Source organism: Pinus tabuliformis, chromosome 5_1, assembly GCF_031772625.1.
Source record: "Pinus tabuliformis cultivar Carrire ecotype Pingquan chromosome 5_1, CPIR1, whole genome shotgun sequence".
Lineage (NCBI taxonomy): Eukaryota > Viridiplantae > Streptophyta > Pinopsida > Pinales > Pinaceae > Pinus > Pinus tabuliformis.
In genome coordinates this window covers 214,080,198-214,105,991 of record NC_142305.1, presented here as the reverse complement: position 1 = coordinate 214,105,991, position 25,794 = coordinate 214,080,198, and the positions used below count along the sequence as shown (strand labels likewise).

The window sequence follows — 25,794 nt, the reverse complement described above, 5'->3', positions numbered from 1 at the left end:
CCATCCCTAATCCAACATTGAAGTAGTACCCAAACGTACTTTTCCTGTCCATTAAACTCCCTGCTCAATCTACATTTGTGAACCCACATAGTTTGACATCATCCCCTCGGGTATATCTCAACCCATACTCAACTGTGTCGCGCCTATACCTCAAAATATGCCTCGTTGCTGCCCAACGTACCCTCTTCAGTTCTACCATAAACTGACTGAGGGTGTTGACTGTGAAGCAAATACCTCTCCTAGTGTTGACCAAATACATGAGAGAACCGATAAGCTGTCTATACAAGGTGGGGTCAACATCCTTGTCCTCTGATGCACCTATCTTCTTCCAATTGATGATTATGGGGCATAGACATGGGTCTACAATTCAGCATTTTGAACCTCTTCAGAATATCTGTAGCGTATCTTCCCTGCCCAAGGAAGATCTCCCTGTCCTTCTGCCACACTTCCAATCCTAGGAAATAGTGCATCAACACCAAATCCTCCATATCAAACTTTGCTGCCAGATTCCTCTTGTAGTCCTTTATGAGCCCTGATGATCCTGTCAAAAAGAGATCATCCACATACAATATTAGAATGAGTGGCTCATCCTCTACCATCATATAGTAAAGGTTGGGATCTATGTCACTCATGACGAATTCCATCTGCTGCAAGTAGTTGTCAATCCAACCATACCATGCCCTAGGAGCCTGCTTAAGCCTGTATAGAGCTTTCTTCAATTTGCACACATGAGTGCGCCTCTCATGAGTCTCGAAGCCCTTTGACTGTTCTATGTACACCTCTTCCTCTATCACCCCATTCAAGAATGTTGACTTGAGGTCCATCTGGTGAATCTGCCATCCCATCTGAGCTGCTAGGGATATAACCGACCGACTAGAAGTGTATCTGGCAACTGGGGCGAAGGTCTCCTCATAATCTATCCATTCTTTTTATGCATACCCCTTTGCCACGAACCTAGCCTTGTACTTCTCCACGTTGCCATCTACAACATACTTGATCTTGTTGATCCATTGAGAACCAACAACTGACTTGTCCTCGGGCCTTGGCACCACCTCCCAAACATCGTTCGTCATGATAAGAGTTGTATTCTTCTACCATGGCATCTACCCACACCTAATGTTTTGCAGCTTCCTAAAAAAACTTGAGCTACCAATGCTTGATATCTGTCAGGGTGTCTGCGCTCTCTCTTGTTTGTCCTAGGAGCTCCGATCAACTCCTCTGCATCTCTCAATGTCTCACGAACCTCTCTGCTGGCTCGACCACTAGTAGTGGGAGGTTCAACCAGCTCCTCCTCATCCTGCCTCTACTGCTTCGTCTCCTAAGATCTCACTGGATTCCCTGCTCCTGAGGAAATACTAGTATTGGTTACTGTATTGGATCCCTGTGACTATCCCACTGGTGGTCCCACTGGCTGGCTGGCCCTGCTACTGGACCTATGGAGCTTCAGCTCGCTGATTCTGATCACCTGTAGGCATCTCACGAGATCTCTTGAAAGCTCGATCTTCCATGAACTTTACGTCCTGTCTCACTACAATCTTCCTATTGCTAGGAATGTAGATCATGTATGCCTTGGAGGTCTCACTATACCCAACGAGAAACCCCTTCTCTGCAGACCAATGTTTTTAAAACCGAAACCGGTGACCGGACCGGTCCACCTAATGAACCGGTTTACCGACCGAAACCGGTCTAACCAGGACTGGTTTGGTCTAAACAAACCAGTTTTAGAAAAATACGTTAAATAATTATTTTTTAATGAAAAAAACTATTTTTAAGATTTAAAACCATGATTCCAAGCTAATAGAGACAAAATATGTAAAGATTGCTCATTTATATACCATGTAAAGGTGAATATATCAAAATGGCACCGAGTGCAATACATATCATCGACAAAATACATAAGCAATGAGGCTCTAAATGGCCTCTAGAGTGCAAAAACAAAGCCTACAAACTATGGGGCCAGTGGCCTACTACAAGACTTCAGTCTAGACTCTACATATATGATAATAGTAAATACTATAATAGTGATCAACATTATCACTTGAAGTTGAAACTTCTCATGAGTCTCAGTCATCATGATCAAACTCAGTTGGTTGAGTCTCGACTCCCTAACTTTGCAGTCACAAACTTCTCTATTGGTTCAGTGACTTGAGTCTCAAACTTCTGAAGGTATTCTGCCCTAATATGCCCTATTATTTCATTTGGTGCTCCACATGGCTTTACATGGCCTCCTATCCCAGCCAAGTGTTGCTTGAACCTGTTAATACCCCCTCCTTGAATGGATTTTTCGCAATATTTGCAAATCATTTTGCCATCAATCATATCACAATTAGCCCATGCAGTATCTCTGACTTTTGGAGGCATGATGACTCCCTGGATGGTAGATCATAGAAGTGAGAAGTTTATAACACATAAAAAAATTAATTCATGGACAACAGTCAAATAAGGAATTTTCAAGTGCAAATCCTTACCTGGAAATGCAAACTAGCTTCCTTAGCCTCCTCTTGAAAATGGCAACTCCACTGACAGCTACACACTATCTCCAAAATAGCTCCAACTCCAACTCCAAGATGACTACTTCAGCAAAAACTCAACACTCTCCAAGCTCACAAACAAACTCACAAACACTCACAAACACTCCAAATCAGTTGTGTGAGACAAATGAGAGTGAGAGGGGCCTCTTATAGCTTGGAGAGGGTGTTCTTGGAGGGAAAACACCCTTAGTTCCCCCCCAAAACCCCAAAACCACAGTTAGAAATCCGCTTTTTGCAAGTTATGGTGGGCATGCCTAAAACCGGCCGGTTTAGGATGGAACCGGCCGGTTCCATCCTAAACCGGCTGGTTTTCACCGGTTAGGGCAAAAAATTGGAGAAATTGCCTTTCAAACCGGGTTTTTTGGCCGATTTAGACCGGCAGCCTTGCTAACCGGCCGGTTAAACCGGTAACCTGTTTTTAAAAACGGTTTTAAAAACACTGCTGCAGACTAATCCAATTTGATGCGCTTCTCATCTGGGACATGGCAATAAGCAACACTACCAAAGATCCTGAAGTGACTAACTTATGGCTTCTTCCCCATGAAGACCCCTTCTGGTGTTTTCTTCCCCAATGCTTTATGAGGAGTCTTGTTTTGAATATACATTGTCGTGTTACATTCTTCTACCCATAGAAACCTGAGCAAATCTTGGTCATATAACATTGCTTTTGCAGCCCCAACTATGGTTCTGTTTTCCCGCCCTGCTACCCCAATTTGTTGTGGATTATATAAAGTTGTCCCCTCTCTTCTAATGCCTTCCTTCGCACAAAAATCTATTAAGTCTTTATCAATATACTCTCCACCATTATCTGAGCGAAGCACCCTAATCTTCTTTCCTGTCACATTCTCCACGAGAGCCTCAAACTCCCTTAAACGATTGAAGACCTCATCCTTGGTCTTCAAGAAGTAGATCCACGTTTTCCTAGAAGAGTCATCAATAAAGTTGTTGAAGTATTCTGCACCACTGAGATCTCTAGTGGACATCGAGCCAAATATATATGAGTGTATAAGTCCTAACATGCCATCTATTATGTTGTCACTTCTTGGGAATGATGCCTTAGCATACTTCCCAAGTACGCATCCTCTGCACACATCATCGTGTTCTGTGCCAAGTTCTGGAACCCTGTTATTGTTTCCCTGAGCATCTTGAGTGCTCCATGGTGTAGATGTCCCATTCTCCTATGCCATAACTCATTTTGTTCCTTTTCCAGTGCTACTATCACTGCCTATTAGTGCCATTGGAGAGTCGAGCTACAACCTATACAATTTTTTGCTTCAAACTCCAATCTTATCCTCTTCCAACTTGAGTGTTTCACAAACACTTTCTTCCCTATGAAGTGGATATCATATCCCTTATCCTGTAACTAGGATACTGAAATCAAGTTCATACCCAATCCTAGCACATGCAATACATCTATAGCGTTGGTGCTTGCTCCTGACTCCCTTTGAAAATCGATGGTACCTCTTCCTACTAGAATCCACTTCGTTCCGTTTCCCATCATAATCTAGAAGTCCATCTGCTCTTCCTTGTAGTTAGACAAATATTCACTAACCCCTATCATGTGAGCTGACGCTCCACCATCCATATACCAAACACCTTGTGAAGTTGATCCTAACAAGCAAGCAAATTCATTGTCCAACCTAGAAGACAAATTTGAAGCCTTCTGAATGTCAATTTTGTCCATGGTCATAGAAAAGACAATTTTGTGTGTTATTCCTCTTTCACCCGACATTGATTTTGTTGTTGTAAAACCCTCTTCGTCCAACCAAGGAATCTGGTCAGCAAGAATATGAGCTACTACTGCTCCCTCTAATTGCTAGAACCACTATTCTGGGCAAATCCACTTTTCTGCCAACCTTCAACTGAAAAATTAAACTCCTGCCCCAGCGATTCGAACTGCCAATTTGGGTACTACGCAGTGTCTGAGATTTTCACCCTCCTGCTCCCTTTGAATAGCAAAATCCCCTTCTTTGCTTCTAAGCTTCCCAGCTGATCACTTAAGCTCTGATACCATGTGAAAAGTTCATCTATTACAGCAACTCAAAATTATTCTTCTAACTGTAAATTTAATTGTGTAGTTTATTTGCTACTGCAAACAATGAATATTATCACAACTACAATTTTCACCATACAAATACTACGACGAAATAGAAAGCGGGAAACTGAGAAATTTTAGCACACACACAAATCTTTGACACCTTTAATTTTGGACAATTGTCCCCGAAAAAACCCTACTTGGGAAAACCGGTGAAGCGAATCAGGGTTTTATTATTATTATGTAGCAGAAATTTTGAGTACAATAAAATGATTCTGAACTGGAATTTCTATGTGAGATACACTTGCCAAAATATTTGAGGGATGGATTGTGAAAATTTGCTACAATAATTGATTTATTTCTCCTCCTTATTTATTATAAGTTATTCACCAATACTTCCATAAATACCTAAATAAATTCAATCGCAGACTTGACAAACTAGAACTGAAAATTAAACAGCAAGAGAAACATCAACATATGAACAATCACATTGACACACTTGTTTTTGGACAATTGTCCGTGGAAAAACCCAATGTGGGAAAATCGGCGCAGCAGATCTAAGGATTCTTATTATTGGAAGTAAATCTCTGAATAAAATCGAGGATGCTCATCTAGCAATCCTTTACAGAGAAAATACTGGCGGAAAATCTAAGTGAGTTTTACCTCACTTCACCCGACAGAATTCCGGCTGATTCGGCACAAGACTAGCTAACCCGGCTATTTCTGCGTTGGCCCTACGTAGGCCCTGCGTCAGCCTTTCAGGCTCTCCGTCAACCCTGCGTCACCTTCTCTGTCCTCTATGTCAGCTCTCCCAGCAGTTCCGACAGTTCCTAGCAGTTTCGGCTATTCCGACAGTTCTGGAAGACAGGTAGCTTTTCTGAGTCAGCTCTCCCGACTATTGCGCTGCCTCTGCATCAGCCCTCCCGGCAATTCCAGCAGTTCCCTGCAATTTCGGTTGTTCTGGCAGTTATGGATTCTGCGTGATAGAGAGTTTTTCTATGTTAGCTCTCTCGACTACTGCGCTGCCTCTCTGAAACTCTCTCTACCTCTCTGTTCTGTATTTTCCAGAAAGTCCTCTCGGCTTCTCTCTGCGCCTCAGCTGCAAGATCTCCCCAATCGATTTTCCTCCTGAGAACTTCTCACCTTAGAAAATCGATTTCCTCAATCTCTCTGTGTGTTGCCAAATGAACCCCAAGCCTCCATTTTATAATTTTCTTGTTGAGTCTTCGATGGCTGAGATTAAGTCCTAATGGCTAAAGATTAAAACATGACTTGATCTGCCTTCTAGATCATTCTTACCCATATTTTGATTGATACCCATTAATATTTTAATTTCCCTAAGTTTTGACTTAGGAACTCCATTAAAAATATTAATTATTTTAATAAAATACAATCCAGGTGAAATTTCACCAAACGGTTTCTGGGTTCTTTAGAACTCATGTGCCTTAGCCTCTCCACCAATTTTAAAGGGTAGAGCACTTCCAATGCTACCAAAAACTAACATGGATGACCCACCTTCCATCTAGAAGGAATGTCAGATGGGAAAGAAAAATCTGATCGTAGCAAGAAGTGGAGGAACCTGGCATCATGTTATGTGCTGATCATATAGGGCTGCTGGCTGGCTGACCATGCAAGGAGGAGAAAAATTTTCTCCTAAGGGTTACCTGCCTTTTAGCGGGTAACAAGGACAAATGTCACACTGATGTCAAAGATCAACTTCACCCACAAGTCGACAACAGACCATATAATTTGTCTGGAACATAATGGTTATTTTCATCATGATGTTCATCATAATATAAGATCTTCAATTAATTGCTTTTAACCTTCAGTAACCATCATGCATTTGTGAACTTGGTACTAAAGTTTCATCATTGTGTGTGGCAATGTTTCACGTCTCTTCTATTGTAATTGTTGGGAGTCCAGAATTCAACTTTATAGGTTAATCTTGATTGTGTCCACATCATCAATGTCATCTTCAATAAAAATAAATAAAAAGTGATTTTCTTATATCCAATGAATTCTAGATTTTAGTCACCATAGTTTCCATCTGGTTAAAGAATAGCTGAGCTATCACAGTAATGCATCTCCCATTTGGGGTTTTTCCATCTTGGGTTTTTGTAGATAAATAAATGTAATGTAGTAGTGCTTGACAAGTATATGCATATGAGGTGTCAAGCTACAAAGTTGAAAAGTTAAGTTACAATGTGAAAGGTGAAGCAGCTGAACTGAAAGGTCATCTCAAACTATGAGAGTATATGTAGTCTTTTGGAATGGATAAGCATTCAAAACAATAAACTCTATTTTTATCATTTTATGATATATCCATTCATCTTGAAAAGGAAACAACAAGCTGCATATTTTTTCTCGAAATGCCATGTATATTACATAATCAACATAGTCACACGACTCTTCTCAGAGAAAAACTTGGCAAGGAAAAGAGTCGAAAATTCAACTTCGCTGGGGGAAAATCTGACAAACCATTTCAATGCCATGTATATTACATTATCAACATAGTTACCTGACTCTTCTCAGGTAACAACTTGGCAAGGCAAAGAGTCAAAAATTCAACTCCACTGGGAAAGATCTGACGAACCACTTGCCTAGTTTAAAAACTGAGTAAGACAGGCAAAAAATCTGAGCTAAAAATGAGAAAATTAACTCATTTCTCCGTATTTATAGAATGCCTGGGTGAGTTTACTGCATGGTCAACTAGTGACCCATCAATAGCCCACAAGTGCTACTTAGGTCTGCGTTTGACCTGCAAATACTGATGGGCACTTCATAACAGCTCAACCAAGCACACAGAAAATATCTGAGCTAAAAATGAGAAAAATGAACTCATTTCTGGACATTTATAGAATGCCTGGGTGAGTTTACTGCATGGTCAACTAGTGACCCATCAATGGCCCACAAGTGCTACTTAGGTCTGTGTTTGACCTACAAATACTGATGGGCACTTCATATCAGCTCAACCAGGCCAGCAGGTCAGGCTTAAAATATGTGTCCAGGCTTTTTTAACTTCCTATGGGCCTCACACCCCTCATGGACACTTCGGTATTTCCACGAGTTTCCGATACTGGTACATGGGCAGTTTAGGGCGTTCGTGCAACAGAGTTGCAATCTGTATAGAAAGGGGACAAAACTTAACCTTATTTCATATTTCCACGCAATCAAAATTAATACCAGTAAAATGAACTTGATTGCCCCTACAGCAGATATGGCTGAGCATCAGTTTACATTCCATAGCACATGCAGTGACAACATTCAAAAGATGTTGAAACACAAAAAGTATTCTCAGAATATTGAATAAAGACGAAAAACCCATGACCGCACATAAAGCATATCCAACCAATTTCACGAGCTGAAAATGCCGAAGATCATAGAAAACACCAAATACTTCAACCAGCACACCAGAAGACCAAGAACCAACTAATTCACAGAAAGGCAACAAATGAACGTGTACACAGGTTATGGAATAATGGCAAATTACCCGTATTTTAGAAAATTAACCAGTTTCGGCCGTATAATTCAATGTAATAACCACTGTTTCACCAAAGGAAAAACAAAGGCAATGAACTTGACATGCTATCATAACGCGATATAGAAAAGGGAACATACTCGGGTTTCTTGTCGAGATGCTTCAGTCAAATAACTATTAATCGCTGGAGAGAGTCTGTCCGAGTACTTGGGTGAAACTGGCCCTTCCACATCTGGACTCCGAGAGTTACCAATGATCATAGAGTCAGCTGACTTTCTATGCTGCAACACGAAAAGAATTCAAAATGGCTCAGAGACATTTTTTCTTATAAATTATCACTTGCGCCAACCAGTTTCAGTAGCTTAACTATGATCTTTTAAATATCTATCTCATTTTATCCACTACATGGAAAAAACATGTCAATAATATGCTAGCAAACAGAGAATGTTTTCTCAACATTCCATAGAAAGATCAAGATTCAAGATTCAAAATCAGTTTTTTCCCTTCTGTTCCTTCCTGAAAATTTGTTTTAATAGTATATAAAACTAGAGAGAAAAAAGACTCGGGCATGTTCATGATCATTCCAACTCTTGACTTTATTCAGAATCAACAACAGAAACAGCAAACCATCACTTAGACAATTGTTATCAAAATAATAAGACGAAGCTTCCTCTTAAAGTAAATTTATTTAAGTACATCTATGATTCTATCCTCACTTAATGTAGTAGAGTATGTCGTATCAAATACAAACAAACCTCAAAAAGGACAAGACATTCTTCCAGAAGCTTGAAAAAGAGCCTTGTTCTAGCAATACTTTGTTGCCATGCCTTAATAAGAGATGGGTCATCCAAATTGCGGATTATCTGCATGATACAGATTAGAACTTCACGCTTCTCCACTGTGCTGAGGTTGTAAAAAACCGGCATCTCATCCAATATCTGCTCAAATTAAGAAGGCACACTCATTAGACACAACTAGGAAACCAATCAACATATCACCACACACATCACGTTCAGCAATAAGAATAAGAGAATGGACCGTCTAACTATCAGCATTTTCTAAAATCAAAATGCAAATCTCATGACCAATTACAATAGAATAAGACCACATGTTTGTTAACAGCTGTTGTGCCACTGTTTATTCTTGCAGGAAATAGTGCTTGCATTCTTTTCTTTTCAATATTTCATACATCTTTTCCCCATTTCATATATACAACAGAACCAATGAGATCTGTTACCACAAAATCTAGCAGGCCTTGAGGAGTGAAACCCTAAAAGGCTAAGAACTACACTAAGTTATAACAATGAGCCAATGGCCCACTGTCACCACAGCCAATGCCCCCTGCTCTTTACAGACTTTCACCAATGGGAGGAATCCCTGTAATATGGATAATCACCTTTGATAGATATTCTAGGTTTTATGGTGCTAGGTGAAAAGGTAAGACCTCTCAAGGGGTGTTTTATGTGATGATATGACACTTTTAAAGGTTCTTCGCTCCCTCTAAGAGACCTAGAAAAGACTTGCGCAAGACCTAGGGTTTTATAGTGCTAGGTGATAAGGTAAGACCTCTCAAGGGATGCTTTATACGATGATATGACACTTTTAAAGGTTCTTCACTCCCTCTAAGAGACCTAGAAAAGACTTGCGCAAAACCTAGGGTTTTATGTTGCTAGGTGATAAGGTAAGACCTCTCAAGGGATGCTTTATGCGATGATATGACACTTTTAAAGGTTCTTCGCTCCCTCTAAGAGACCTAGAAAAGACTTGCGCAAGACCTAGGGTTTTATAGATAATCGTGGATAGGGGCACTTCCAAGGTCAACGCAAGTAGAAGAAAGGGTTTCTTATTTACTTCACCAAGTACTAGGCTCATACACCCTCAAAGAAGTCCCGAAGTTGAGGCAATAAACACCTATGGTTTCCCTCTTAGTGTTACAAACAAAGTTCGTACTCTATAATAATCTTCAGAACACTTGGTATACGAAGACATCCATTGTGGATAAGAAATATATGTATTGATGGTATACAAAATAGTTGATATGAGATATGATTGTTACAAATGAGGGCCCGCTTATATACATATGCAAGTGCCCTTTCATTGAATGGTCATGTCCTTAGGACATGCCTCTTCATGAACTAATTACTAGTTAACTAATCATTAATTATGATTATTATTGTTTACATTAATTTTATTATTTTTATATGAATTATATTCATAACATTGTGTTCATTTTTGTTGTAGATTGTATGGAATGGTGAGCTCCCTTTTAATACCCGCCTCTTTGCAAAAGTCAATGAATTCATTAGATTCATATTCAGTTCCATTATCAATTCTCAATGTCTTAAACTTCTTTCCTATACGATTCTCCACCAATGCTTTGAAAGAGCGAAACCATCTAAATACTTTATCCTTCTTCAAAAAATAAATCCAAGTTTTATGAGAGAAGTCATCTATAAATATCACATAGTATAAGTATCCTCCCACTAAAGTCACAAGCAAAGGACCAGCCACGTCAGAATGGATCAACTGAAGAATATTAGTTGCCTTGCTCTCACTAGAAGAGAATTGTCCCTTTGTACATTTTCTTGGTCCACAACCTTTGACAAACTCCATCATGATTCATATGAAATTTGGGCATCCCTATGACCATCTTCCTCACACTCGGTAAGGTTTTGTAATGTAAATGAGCAAATCCCCGATTTCATAGCTCACATTGAATAGAGGTGTCATTTGCCAAAGATTGCAAAGGACATCCACCAATGTGATAAAGACCATCAACCCTAAATCCAAGAGTAAAAGCATCTCTAAAGTTCTTATTCCATGCACGTACCTTTCCATCAGTGAAAACTACCTTGAAGCTTTCGTCCTCCATTGCAAAAATAGTTACCAATGTCTTGGTCAAATCGAGCACATACAAAACATCTTGAAGATGTATGGTTTGACCATAGTTCAAGTGAAGAGTAATAGTTCCTATTCCTTTCACAAGGTAGGTGGTATTATCTCCAAGAATAATATTTAGATCAGTCTTCCTCTCAGTTAAATTTGAGAGAACCTCCTTATATCCAGTGGAATGGCCTTGAGGCTCCACTATCAATTCACCATTGATCCAAGGTGTTCGAAGGAGAGGCAATAGATAAATCAGAAATGAGATAATACTCATATTGTTTTTCAACAACATTATTTTCATCATACCTGGTATTTCTTGACCTCTTGGGAAGTCGATTATTTTCTTCTCGAGCAACAGGAGCATTCCATTTTCCTTTGTAGTTAGACCTGTTGTTTCTTTGATCGTTGTTGGTGTCCCTTCGAGGATTCTTCTTGTGAGGACATTCTCTAGCATAGTGGCCAAACTTATTGCAATTGAGGCATCTTCCTTTGCCTTTTCCTTTGAATCCCTTCTTAGACCCAAAACCCTGGCTTCTTCAATTTGATGGACCAGCATCATTTCTCCTTTGAGTATGTTAATAGAAAGCAATAGGTTCACTTCCATTAACTGACGTATGTCTCTCCATCATCCTTATTTCCTCTTGAGTGCATCTAGCCAATAGCTCATCAAAACCAAGTATCCTGTCATTGTTGAGAATGGTGGTGACAAATGTTTCCCATGGCCTTGTAAGACCTCCAAGTGCAATAAGGGTGAGTTCCCTGTCAGCAATAACTTCTCCAATGGATAGCAAATCATTCTTTACTTGAGTTATTCTCATGAAATATGCTTGTATAGACTCCCCTTTGTCCATTTTGATATCCTTTAACTTGTTCTTGAGAAAGAGAATTTGATTTGCATTGTTGACTTTGAACATCCCTATCAACTTATCATACATTTCCTTGGAAGTTCCCAGATAAAAAATATAAGAGATTAAATGCTTTTGAATGGAGTCAACTAAGATTTTCTTGGCTTCAACTTCACCTTTTCTATATTTCGTTCTAGCAGCAGCAGGTGCATTTGAAGGAGGCTCCACCACTTTCCCTTGCACATAATCCAACACTTCATGTTCCTCCAAGGTCAAATCAAGAGTCATCTTCCAGGCATGATAATCTGATTTTTCATTGAGCTTATCCTCTATCTTGAAATAAGAGTGAGTAGCCATGGAGACTTGTTCCAATAGACGTTGTTCAAAAACAATAATTATTCAACAGTGATTGCTTCTCTTGTTCTTTGGGCTTGTCTTCACCTAGGCTCTGATAACATGTTAAATTTTATGGTATGTTTTATTCTTGCAACAATTAATTCAATCTCTTACTAGCCCAATAACTTTACTTCAGATTCCAATAGAAATCACATTAAAACTTCAGTAGCATTCACTTTAGATCATCAATGACAGTAATTGTAAATAGAACATCAACAATAAGAACAAGAAGAAATGAAATGATAAGTGAATTTTATACTCAAGATACCCAAGGGACATGTCTCTTTGTAAATTGGATCATGTATCTTTCTAAATTAAATTCCAATAAGTTTGAACATTTTCATTTTTACCCATATTTGTTGTGTTGAAGAACCCCTAAATAATGGCAGGCAATAACTCCTAGTAGGTATATTTATTTACATATTTTTCCTTATCACGTCTTTTACACAAATAATTGCTTAAATTATGGTGGGTAGTAACTTATGGTAAATATGTTATTTACGTGAGTATGAGCTAATTTCAACGAATGGACATGTCCTTAGAGACATGACTCTTCAACACTAATTATTAGTTAATTATTCATTATATATATATATATATATATATATATATATATATATATATATATATTATTCATAAAACGCTTCTAGGAAGAGGAAATAGTCCCTAGTTGCACTCTTTAACACCCTTGCTATATATATGAGGAAAGTTTCATGTGTATAGTGCTTTGGGTTCATATGGATGCACATGAATATTTACATATTCTTTTCCAAAATTTGAATATATATCTATTCTTTGGTCGAACAGCTTTTTGGTCCAGTTTTTTTCCAGTTCCCAATTTTGGGGTCAATCAGTTTGATCACTAATTTGATTCTGATAACATTGGTTCATTATCCATTGTTCACTTCTAGTTTTAACTTTTGAGTCTTGACTCTAAATACTGATGACCTTAGACCAAGTCTTTGACTTGTCATTTTTCACTATTTTTGAGTTTTAGTAAATTCAACTCACTATTCCAGTCTTGAAACTTTAATATCTACTATTTTCTCAGTACTAATCAGATTCCAAAATAATGAATGATGAATACAAATCAGTGTATACACTATTTTACTATTTCTATTTCACTGAACCAATCATGGTGTATGAACCAATGTATTACATTATTGAATTTGAATGGTCCCCCCGATACCCCCTGGATTTCCCTAAAATTTGGGGGTGCTCCCACACGTCCCCCTTGTGCATCTCCCCATTCTCACATCCCCTATCCTGAAAACTTGGTGGAACACTGTAATAAATTATCCAATGTAGACACGATATAGGGTTAAAATCCACTTAGAATAAAAAAATATATTATTATATTATGAATGATGAAATTCGAATTGCTTTTAGGATGTATATACATTGATTGGTTGTGAGCATGAATAGACCTCATCTTCGGTTATTTATGTATCATAGTGTGTTTACTACTACTACTACTACTAGTACTACTACTAATAATAATAATAATAATAATATTTTTTATTATTGCAATGTAGTTTACTTGAATTACATAAGGCCACTTGGCTTTTCTAACGAGAACATATAAATCCATCTTTGAGCCTCAGATTTTACTGATTCAATCCCATTCAATAGAAAAGGTTTAAATGAAGGAAACAATCAGCATCCTTTAATGCCCTCTTTTAGAACAAAGAACCAAGGCTGAACAACGATTTTACGATTTTCCCGACCACATTTATCACATTATAAATTTCATGTAATACAATCTAAACAGGTCACAACAGCAATAAATATGCTTCACTATGTGTCATCCTAATTCCATAACCAGCCAATCAGACATATTTGCATAGGTGAATATATCTCAAACTGAGAAAAGAACCAGAATAAAATTCATACCAGTCCAATCAGGGGGAAATAAAGCTGTGCAATATATAGTTTGTCCTCAAGCTTCTGATACCGCACATCAAATTCATGCTTGCACATGAGAACCACCAAGATTCGAGCCGCCTTTCATTATCACCAAGAGAGAGTAAAAATAAGTTTATCTAGCACAGCTATTGAATCTCAAGTCATCTAATAACCTAATCACAATTGAGAGTTCATTTTAGAATGAAACTACTTCTGTAATAAAAAAAAAATTAAGCAAGTTATTAATCTATGCAGCTCAGATCACACCATCCGGAAAAAAATAACTGTTGACAGCAAGATAATTCACTTGGATACAATAATCTACACATGACCATTCTTGAACTAAACCAAGCCAAAAAAACAAAGAGCGATAACTTCCTTTAATGTGTAAAAATTAGCTCTCACTTTAGAACGTTGTGTTACATCATCATGATCCCATGTAAGGAACAGCTCTTGTATTAAAACTGACGACAGATAATTCCTGCAAATATATAAAAAAAAAATGAGATTGATTGTTTTCATAAAAAGAAGAATTCAGAAAATTCATACTATTTCAAAACACAAGAAAGATTGTCTTTAGATATGCAATAATTTATTTTGTCCAGATGACAGTTTAGCCATATTTCAAGGTTGGTGTGCACATATACATGCCACTAGCAACCTATGTGTCCATTGCCTGTTTGTGGCTACTAAAATTTAGCAAATGAGGGCATCTACTTTATTGTAGTACAGCAGGGTATTCAAACCAGACACCTGCTAGCATGAAAATAGCCAAAGGCCCAACATTGGTGACAACCAGATGAGCTGACACCACTTGGGCAAGTATTTTTCTAATTAAGCAAACGCACACCATGATAACAATGAATAACATAACATGCTAAGCTCCCAAACACAACCCAGTATACAGACCTCTCAGAAGGATCCCGTCCAGGCATCTCTACAAAAAGATCATGATCACAAACAATTTGTAGAAAAGTTAGTTTGCAGTCATGCAAAACTGCCTGGCAAACCCCAGTGAATTTGTCCATGTATAGGGCCACCTGCATAAAATAATTCCAGTTTAAAACAAATGAAAACAAGCACAGGAAAAGTGCATATTACATTATAAAAAACCCAACGCATGACACTATAATAGCCAAAAAGGCATTCCATGACTGTTGTCATGTCTAAACAAAAGTTTAAATTAGAAGCAAAATAGCAATAGATGAAAAAAATCTGATATTAGCAAAACCAATACAAAAAAAATCAATGAAAAAAATTGTAGAAAACATATGTTAATCCCACAAACAGACATTGTCTAAATGAAGCAAGTCTTGCTGGGATATGCAGGCATGTAGGAAGGAAAACAGATCGAGCTGCAAGAGGATGTGCACATTCAGTCATGAGTCTGCAACTAGGGTCACAGGCTGTATTCATCTCATGTCCCACGGTATCTAGGACTGGTGAGAATAGCTAAGTCAACTCATTACGGGGCAGAGTAAGCCAGCCTGTGGTGAAAAATAGCAAGTCATGTCATGCCAAAAGTCACAAGCTGCCTTACAATCTCATGGCATAACCTGATTCAAGGGGAGCTAGCAGTTGGAGTTAATGGGTAGGCATAGATTTGTGGGGTATTACAATCAACCAAAAGGATGTGTAGTAGATTTCAATGAGTCGCCGGTTCCTAAGGCATAATGAAGTGGATTGCAGAGTACCTATCCACTCATGGAGAATAGTTTCTTGAGCTACTGTCTTGCTAACTATGAAACAAAAAATATGCAGCTTACCTATTCAAGTTCCAAATTTAGTCTGTATGGTTGTATAAGTCCCAAAATCAAGTGAGAATTCCAAAGCTCCTAGAGCTGCATATAGGCAGTAGGAAATCACCAGAAAAGCTAGAATTCGACTGAAACTGAACCTTGAAGGTCACTTTTCCAAACTCACCCTTAAATAATGATAGTTGGCTATCAAAGCCAGGCAAATGCCTAAAACATGCACATCAGCACAGTCAAAATTCCTGTAATAAGTCATTCTAACTTCAAGCAAAAACAGGGTAAGGTTTCCTTCATATGCATAACTTCTGAAAGGAAATGACTAAAAATGACAAGAATGATACCTTATGAAGATGACATAATATAATAATTTCTTCCTCCAAACAACCATCCTTAATGCTAAAACGTTTCACTAATGCATAATAAATGCAATCATTCCATGCATCGCACAGAAATAGTGATGAAATGAAGAACTTGAAGTTTTCATGCTTGTTTTGCAAATATGGGATGCCCTTCATATTTAGCCAGACTGGAGGAGAAATAAAAAGGAAGAAAGATCTGGACTGAAGTAAACATTCGAATTGTCAAATAATTTATGGAACACTAAACAAAGAGTTTTTGTGGTTTTTTTGAACAGATTTCAAAATGGAAACAAAAGAACTCTGTCTGGATAGCTAGGATAACATCTATTTTTGTGGCGCAGAAATCAGTGGAGGTGCATGTGACTGAAAGTTCATAAAGCTATTTGTTTGATCATTTGTCTATGTTTTGTGAACTAATTGGAAGGGAACAAAAAGCTATCAATTCTATGAACCTTTTTTCAAGATGAATAATGAATTGATGGAATGTCCAACTGCAGAGTAAAACAATAAAGGTCTCTAGAAGAGGCATAGCCTCGCATAAATTGGATAACACAACGTTAAAACGAACAAGGATAATGCACAGGAGCTTTCCAAAAGTCAAATCATAGATAGTACTTGTTACCACAAAATCTAGTGGGCCTAGTGCAAAGCCGCACTAGGCAATCTAGGTCTTATGGAAACAAAGATATCAACCACCTCTGTCACTTCAGCTGTCTCTCACCTGTTGTTCTGCAGTGTGATGTTATCCCCACAAGGGAGGCTTCCCTGGCAAGGCCTATAGGTTAGATGACTAGGGTTCAAAGCCAAATGTCTCTCTAAAGAACTTGCAGATAAATCACCTATAAAAGATCTTCAATAAAGGAGGGTGCAAACATGACGGGAGTTTAATGGTTAAAGGAGAAGGTATCGCAAAAACCTTGAAGGCCAAAATAAGAGTTACAAGTGTTCAAGTACACTTTCCAACAGCCCCAATAAACTACAGAAATGTTGTTATAAACTAGAGTTTTTAAACTATGTAAATTTACAGCATGCAAAAACATACAGCAAACAAATAGCCTATAAGTGATGATATCAACAAAGGATTGAAAGCTATCAAAGAGGTAAGCAAGGTATACGTCGACTTTAGATTTTTAATGGTTAAAAATGCATGGAACAGCAACACAAACCCTAAACGTCAGCCCTAAATTTCGGGTGAAAACATACAATAAATGTTATCTTTTGCTCTTCAAATATTAATAAATGCACTTTGCACCTAAAGGACAATAACATATAGCAACAAGAATACCATTAAATGCAAAGTTAAACCAAATCTTAACCCTAGATGCCAAGAAATAGGGAAAAGACAGACATTTCAAAGATTATCCCTCAACTAGACTATTGCTTCCATTCAATTGGCCAATGGAATCAAAGAGGACAGGGTCAATGATAAGATGACTCGAATATAGAGGGCCAAAGCCTAGATAGCTTTTCATAGAAACCTTACAGACTTTTTTTTAGCAAGAGATTGAAGATCAAAGGATGTATGCATCAAGTTCCTTTGATCGATTCTTGAATGACGAATTTTGCATATCATATACAAACAAGATTTTATGACATATTATACGCATTTGAATATGTCACGATACAAACCCTAATTTATAGTTACATGCAAAATAGAATAAAAATAGCAATAAACATACACCATTCAATTGAGAATCACTTCATCAATCCAATGATAGTCTCTCCCAGGGTTGCGGGGCAGCAGCTCTTCCCGCCCCCCCACCCGCCCGCCTCTGTTGAAAAGTGTAACTAGGTTCGGTCTTCATAATGACATGTAACTGTAACTTTTGTAAATGATGTAAAGAAGGAAAATAAAATTATTATTGGAAGACTTGCTTCATGGGTTTCATGAGCAAGGGATTTATTTTAGATGGCTCCCATTGTAAGCCTTTAGGAATTGTCAAAGAGTTAATGTCATGTATGGATTATATATGAGTCACTAGAATAGTCTAGTAGCCCTCCAAAGACAAGCACAAATTCTCTTATTCAAGTCAACTTCAAGATGAAGTATAGATCTCATGTCGCCTGACCTTATTTTTGGAGACACCACCCTTCATAAGTACAGGTCGGCTTATATTCGTGGGAGACTACAACAAATAGGCACCTTGGCCTATTCCAAGAAGACATATTTTCAGATATCTCTCTAAAGTTTCAATGAACAATGGCAGTCAACAAGTTCGAATCTCCACAGGAATACAAGTTCGGGTGTCTCTGAGATCTCGGGTGGGCAATGACAGTCAGAAGTTCAAACATATCTCTGAGATTTCGGGTGACAATCACAGTGAAGCAGTTCGGATTACTTCTGAGATTCAAATGACCAATTCAAGAGAAAATTTCGGTCTCACACAATTTGGTGAAGGCTGCAGTCTGGATCTCTCTGAAGTGCGAATAGGATCACAGTCAAGAGGAGTTCGGATCTCTCTGAATTCGGTGACAAAGTGCAGAGATAAGTTCAGATAGGTGATGAAGGAATAGTGAAGAAGTTTAAGGGCTAACCACATGAACAGCAGTTCAGATTTCAAAGGGAAAGTCTTGGGGTCACAGTAGAAGAACACAGATCGGACAAGGGTATAATGATACCACAGTTCGAACTTCGGTGCTATTGTTAAGAAGATTGAAAGGGAAGATGAGTCGAGAAGAGGAAAGGAGCAGAGGACAGTCAAGAGAAGTCTCTTGGTCTTGGAGTGGCATCTAGGTCAAGGGTCTTGGTCTTAGTATTCGTTAACTGGAATGTCTATAAGAAGAAATTCCCAGTGATCGAGTAAAGGCTCTGGCTGGAATAATGTAATGTTTCAGGCTGCACCACATTATATTTATAATAACGAATTTATCTGTGGCTGATTTTAAGATAACAGATTGGTATTCATCCCTTATAGGGTTGCAACGAACTCACAGAAAAATCGAACTGTTAAGTTTAGGTATGTTCTATGCTTAGAGCAATATATTTCAATTTTCACAATTAGCTCAATATCTTTTCCAGATTAGCAATCACATCAGCATTAAAGTAAACTACAGATAGAACATAAACATAAATCGAAGAAGACAAGCCAAGACAAGAAGACACAAGATGTGGCACTAGCCAGGGACAAATCCCAATGTGGGGAAACCCTTGATCAATTCTTCTTATATTTCTTCAATAGTTCAGCAGAGAGAGAGAGAGAGATAATACATTTACAACAGAAGTCAACACATTGACTTATCTAGACAAGACCATAGATCATCTCTAAGAAGATGATACATGAGATCAGTTGAAGACATACTGCTTCAACTGATTCTCCAAGGTGACTCCTTCACCTATCATCGTGTTGCATCTCGTCATCATGCTGCACCTCACCGTGCTGCACCATGTTGAACCCATCATCACACTGTTGGACCTCATGACTGCCACACCTTATGCTGCACTGTTGTCCCATGTGCCATTGTTGAACCATGTTGTCATACAGCATGTCTTATGTGCTTACAGCACCATGCTTGACACAGCTATCCATATTGTCCACACTTGCCATGTTGCACCATGCTTGACACAGCTATCTATGTTGTCCACACTTGCCATGCTGCACCATGCTTGCCATGCTGGTCATGCTTGCCATGCTGCCATGTTGTCCATGCTTGCCATACTGCACCATGCTTGCTGTTGTCATGTCAAAGCTGTTGTCCCACTTTGCAGCTACTGCACAATGTCATTGTTGTCCTATGTCATAGCGTTGTCCCAACATAGTTGTTGTCCCATCATTGTATTGTCCCAACATTCTGGGCAGCACCATGTAGCCCAGTTGTCCCATATAGATTAGCATTGTTGTACTAGTTGCCTTTGTTGTCCCAAGCATCTATCCATCAATCCACAAACAACCCTTAATTCTGTTGCATGCTACTGTTGATTTCTGCCTAGGGTTTTGTGCATGTACTAGTCTGGTTAGGGCACACCAACTAGCCTAACGTATAGGGAAAATATCCCTGTTTGCCTTGTTGTCCTTAGAGGTGACTACGGCCTGGTTAGGAGGTCTGTTCTAGGTCTCTCGGCCATCCAAACTTCATCTCCCAATTGTTGTTAGCAGTCCCTCACTGCGGCCCTATAAATGTGTCACTAAAACTACCCATAAATTAGTCCTATCAATGCGGCTACCCTTCCAATGGTCCTTTATTGTTGCGGCATGATAACAAGGAAACTCGGCCCCTTCTCCAACACTTCGAACCCTGTTATGAATAAATACAGACCCCTCCAAACAGTGGCTAAGACTCCTGCTCAATACACTATCCACACAACCCTTCCACGCTATCTAGGGCAGCCTCCTAATGTTGTGGCGAGGGCATCGTAATGTCCTCCTTGACTGTGTTTTGGTAGGGAGCAGCATATAGGGTTGGACGCTTCCTTCTAGATAGCGTTATGGCTTCTCTTTCATGACTGCATCCTCTAGGTTAGGGCAGTGTATTCCTTCTTCCTGACTACGACTAGGGCATTCTCTTTTCTTCCAGCATCTAGGGCCTCCACTCCTAGATTTCTCTTCCACTAAAACCCAAGACAAGTGGAGAGAAATCAAGATAGAAGTGTGTGTGGGTTTATTTGGCTGTTGGCCGACCTTGACGAATTGGCTTATAACACAAATAAATTCATAACTCCATGAATACTTATCGGAATCAGATGATCTTTAGATCAATCCTACACATCTCGATGACAGGGATCCAAGAAAAATATCAGCTGCCATAAGTAAGATGACCCACATGGAGTTTGGCCCTAGCTGCCAATTTTAACACGAACCCTAGTCAAGGACATTCAGAATTCCAAAGCAGCACCTGCACTACAACCAGCCGCTCATCATTTGGAAACTATCTATTACTTCAGTTATCTGTTGAGGCCTCCACAAGCATTCCCTGCATAAGTCAAAGGTTGCCTCTGCGGCTGGGTGAAAATCTTCTCTATGGTTACTCACATGGGAAAGACTCAACCTCATGCCCTGTCAGACCAGGAGGTAACTCCTCAAACCAAATCATATTATTCATTCAGGCTGTTCATTATTATATACAAGAGGGAGAGACTGTTCCGTTCATCTCCTGATTACTCTTCATCTTCTCTATTATTTATTTACACTAAGTACAGTTGTTCACCCAATCCCTATGATTAGGTGTCAACATTCTCCCCTTTAATCTGAAGGGATGTTGTTGAGTCCAAGCATCGTTTTGAATCTTTCAAGCTTTTCTCTTCCAAGTGCTTTGGTGAAGATTTCTGCAATTTGCTCATTAGTGGAACAATGGCGGAGATGGATTGTTTTGGCCTCAACATGATGTCGAATCATATTTAGTATTGATGTGCTTCGTTCGATCATGGAACTTTGGGTTCTTGGCCAACTTTATTGCCGAGGTATTGTCAATCATGAGTGGAGTCGATTGTACTTGTTTTTCCTGCAAATCTTCAAGAATTTTCCTAAGCCACACAATTTCTTGTGTTGCCTCAGCTGCTGCCACATATTCTGCCTCTGTTGTGGAATCTACTGGAACTGATTATTTGTGTGATCTCCAAGAGACAGCTCCTAATCCGAAACTCATAGCATAACCTGAAGTAGATACCCCAGTTTCTTTGTCTCCATCGAAGTCTGAATCAGAATATCCAATCAAGCTGAAGTCGCCCACCAGTGTATACTTGATTCCAAAGTCTTGAGTTCCCTTCAAGTACTTTAGAACTCTTTTTGCAGCAGACCAATGTCCCTCACAAGGCTTTTGCATAAACCTGGAGAGGATTCCAACAGCAAACGAAATGTTTGGTCTGGTAGTAGTTAGGTAGTTGAGACTTCCTACAAGCTGTCTATACTTTGTTGCATCCTCAAATTCTTTTCCTTCAATGGATGTGAGCTTTAAGTTTTGTTCCATTGGAGTAGTCAGATAAGTGCATTCTGTCATGCCAAACCTGTTCAACAGATCTCCAATGTACTTCTTTTGAGAAAGGAATATGGACTTCAGATGTTGAGTTACTTCAATACCAAGATAGTAATGAACATAGCCCAAATCAGTCATTTCAAAACCTTTCCTCAATTCCTTCCTTATGGATGCAATGTAGCTCTCATTGTTCCCTGTCATCAAAAGAGCATCTACATATACAACAAGATATACAACTGTTTTACCAACCTTCTTGATAAACAAAGTTGCATCATCAAGATCATAATGTTTGAAATTGAATTTCAGAAGATGCTCAGTTAGTTTTTCATAACAGGCTCACAGTGCTTGTTTGAGGCCATCCAAGGATTTCACGAGTTTGCATACTTTATGTTCATGTCCTTTTACAGCAAATCCTTCAAGTTGGGACATAAAAACATTCTCTTTTAGATCTCATTCAAGAAAGCAGTTTTTACATCTATTTGATGGACATTCCAACCATTCTGGGCTGCTAGGGCAAAGAGTGTCCGGATGGTAGCCCATTTTGCTGTGGGGGCAAAAGTCTCCTCATAATCAACCCCTTCCTTTTGTGCAAAACCTTTTGCCACAAACCTGGCTTTGTGCTTGTCAAGTGAGCCATCAACTTTATACTTGTTCTTGTAGACCCACTTGCAGCCAATTGGTTTGGTTCCCAATGGAGGATCAACCAGCTTCCAAATGCCATTCTTTATCAGGGCATCATACTCCTTTTGCATCTCGCTTCTTTCCATTCATCATGAGAAGTAGCTTCTTTGAAGGAAGTTGGTTCAAAATCTGTAGACAAATTCAATTCACAATCATAAGAAACATCCATATCAGTAGGTGAATCAGAGTCATCTACATCACCTCCATTTTGCCGGTTTGAATTTCTAGTTCCTATCTTTCCAACGTCATCAGGATGAACACTTTCAAGTGTCTTTGTCAACCACTTTGGGAGACCTTTCTCAGATGGTCCAGGTTGCTCCATTGACTGAGTTGGCACTGAATCAAGATTGAGTCTCCCAATTCTGTCAATCACATCACTCAAAGTATCATCTATTGTTGGAGTTTCATGAGGAGGAGAGAGTGCTTCAGCAGAAGATTCCACATGTTGATCTAGTATAGGAATCCCCCCTTCAAGATGTGGAATCTGATTATCAAATTCTTGAAATGATTTTGCATTTGCGAATGTATCCAAGCGATCAACTTGCCGCTCAACAACATTGTCAGTTTTGGATGATTCAAGAAAGATTACATCTCTAAATACAACAAACTTTTTATTGACTTCATCATAGAGACGGTATGCTTTGGAGGTGTTTGAATACCCCAGGAAGATACCCTTACAACTTCTTGCACCAAGTTTGTTTCTATGTACCTATGGTATCAAGGCATAACATGTGGAACCAAAGACCCTGAGATGCTTTACCGAAGGAATGTGCCCATACCACATTTCATAAGGAGTCTTGTTTCTAATAGCATTAGATGGACATCTATTCTTTACATATACAACACATAGAACTGCATCAGCCCAAAACATCAATTTTACATTTTTGAAAACATCATGGAGCGCACCATATTTAAGATTTGTCCTATTCATTCTTTCAACTACTTCGTTTTGTTGGGGATTATAAGGCACAATTCTTTGATGTTTGATCCCATGTTGGCGAAGATAGTTTTCAAATTTATTTGAAGTGTATTCTTTTCCATTATCAGTGCGAATAGAGCCAATATGAGATTGTGCATCATTTTCAATCCATGTACGAAAGTTCTTGAATGTTTGAAAAGCATCAGATTTGTTCTTCAATAAATAAACCCAACACATTCTGGTGTAGTCATCAATAAATGTCATCATATATTTATTTCCATTTGCAGAAGGAACAGGGATTGGACCACATAAATCTGAATGAATGAGTTCAAGGTTTCTATGTGCTCTTGAATGTGAATCATAAAAAGACTGTTTGCTATGCTTTCCTAGAATGCAAGCATCACATTGCTTAAGTTTCCTAGGAGTTGTAGGCAAACCAGTAACACCATTTTTCTTCAACAAGTGGAAGTTGTCATAGTTCAAGTGTCCAAATCTAGCATGCCATAATAAACTTGATGGAAATGTACCTTCTTCATAATGAGAATTGTATGAGAATTTTTGTGCACGAGTAGAGGTACCCTGCAGCTTGAGAAGCCTTTCTTCTTCTATCCCCATCATGACAAGTGAGTGGTCTGAAGCTTTTCTCACATCAAGCTTGCCATCAAACATATGAATGGAGTGTCCTTACTGGCGGATGTGGACCGAGGACAACGAGTTGCGAGTTTCTCCTCAACTGTGGGAGATATAGAACATGATGTAGAAGAAAGTCTGAAAGACCAGGCAATTTAAACTTGATTGTGCCAAGCCTTGATGGCTTGAGTTTTGATTTGTTTACAAAGTATATTGCTCCATCAACATTGTCAGTAAATTCTTCAAAAAAATCTCTTCTAAAAGTCATGTGGCAAGTTGCTCCTGAATCAAGCAACCAATCATTTTTCCAAGAAGCAAGTGAAGCATTAAATAAGTCTTCATTTACTCCAATAATACAATGTGCCACAACATAGTGAGCGGATTCAGGTGCTTTACCTTTGTCTTTGTCATTAGTTTTACCTTTGGGTTGGTTTCTTTCCTGCTCAATTCTGTCCCAAGGTAACTTGCATGTGAATGCATCATGTGATCTATCTCTTTTGCAGCGTATGCAATGTAAATCTGACTTTTCTCCTTGAGAGTGTCTACCCCCCTGCCTCTGAAATTTCTTCCTCTTCCTCTTCAACCACCTCTTCCTCTGGAAGAATCTTGAGCAAGATTATTTTCTCTATGAGCAAGTCACATAGCCTCTTCAGAAGATTCAGGCGTTGTCTTCTTCCCAGAAGCTTTCTCTCTTTCAGCAAATTTTTTCATGAGTCAAAGGTAATATCTTTGAGGTTTCCATTTGCTTGCAATGACTCAAGATAATTTGAGTAAGTGGAATAAAGTGCCTTGAGAAAAGCTATCAAAGGAAGAGGATCATTATAGATTTTACTTCTGATGCAAGAGCAAGAGGATCATTATTTTGTAATTCAAGGGTGAAGAGTTTAATCATGAATTGAACAACTTCAAGTGCAGAGTGTGAGTCATAGAGTTCCTTCAATTTCTGTAAGGCTTCGAAAGCATTTGAAAATGGCGAAATATGGCGACTCACCTCTTCATTTACTGATGCTACAATTAATGCATAGGCCTTGTTGTTCTTATTTTCCCAAATGGCGAACTCCTTGTCTGAGGTAGGTTGTTCTGGCTCTTTGTCTCCATCTCCAACACACACTCCTTTCCACAACTCATTGAAAATGAGGGTGTGTTTTATCTTTCAGGACCACTCAGGATAGTTCTCCTTGCCAGTGAGAACTACTCCCACAATAGATATGATTGAATGCATTGTAAAATCTGTGTACTGTGGAAAAAAATCGCTCTTCTACTGGTAAAACAATTTGCACTTGCTGTGTAAAAGAAAAAAATTGCGCTGTAGTAAAATATAGTTCTGATATGTATATATCAAAGGTATATTTGGTTATATTCAACAACGCAAAAACTGAAGTAGATTTACCAGATAGCAATGGGGAGTAATGGGATAATGGTATTGATGCGATATTAATGGGCCAACGTAATGGGAGAGCAATATCGT

The 25,794-nt window shown here is 38.7% G+C and overlaps 1 protein-coding gene across 1 annotated transcript in view; it reads right to left on the bottom strand.

Annotated features, from left to right (window-relative positions):
- Nucleotides 1–25,794, bottom strand: part of SPK1 (guanyl-nucleotide exchange factor) — a 312,986-nt gene that overhangs the window by 33,894 nt on the left and 253,298 nt on the right. Inside the window, 5 exon segments of the mRNA XM_089431973.1 lie at nucleotides 8,185–8,325; nucleotides 8,800–8,982; nucleotides 14,065–14,175; nucleotides 14,482–14,557; nucleotides 14,986–15,116. Coding sequence (XP_089288099.1) covers nucleotides 8,185–8,325; nucleotides 8,800–8,982; nucleotides 14,065–14,175; nucleotides 14,482–14,557; nucleotides 14,986–15,116 — 642 coding nt within the window.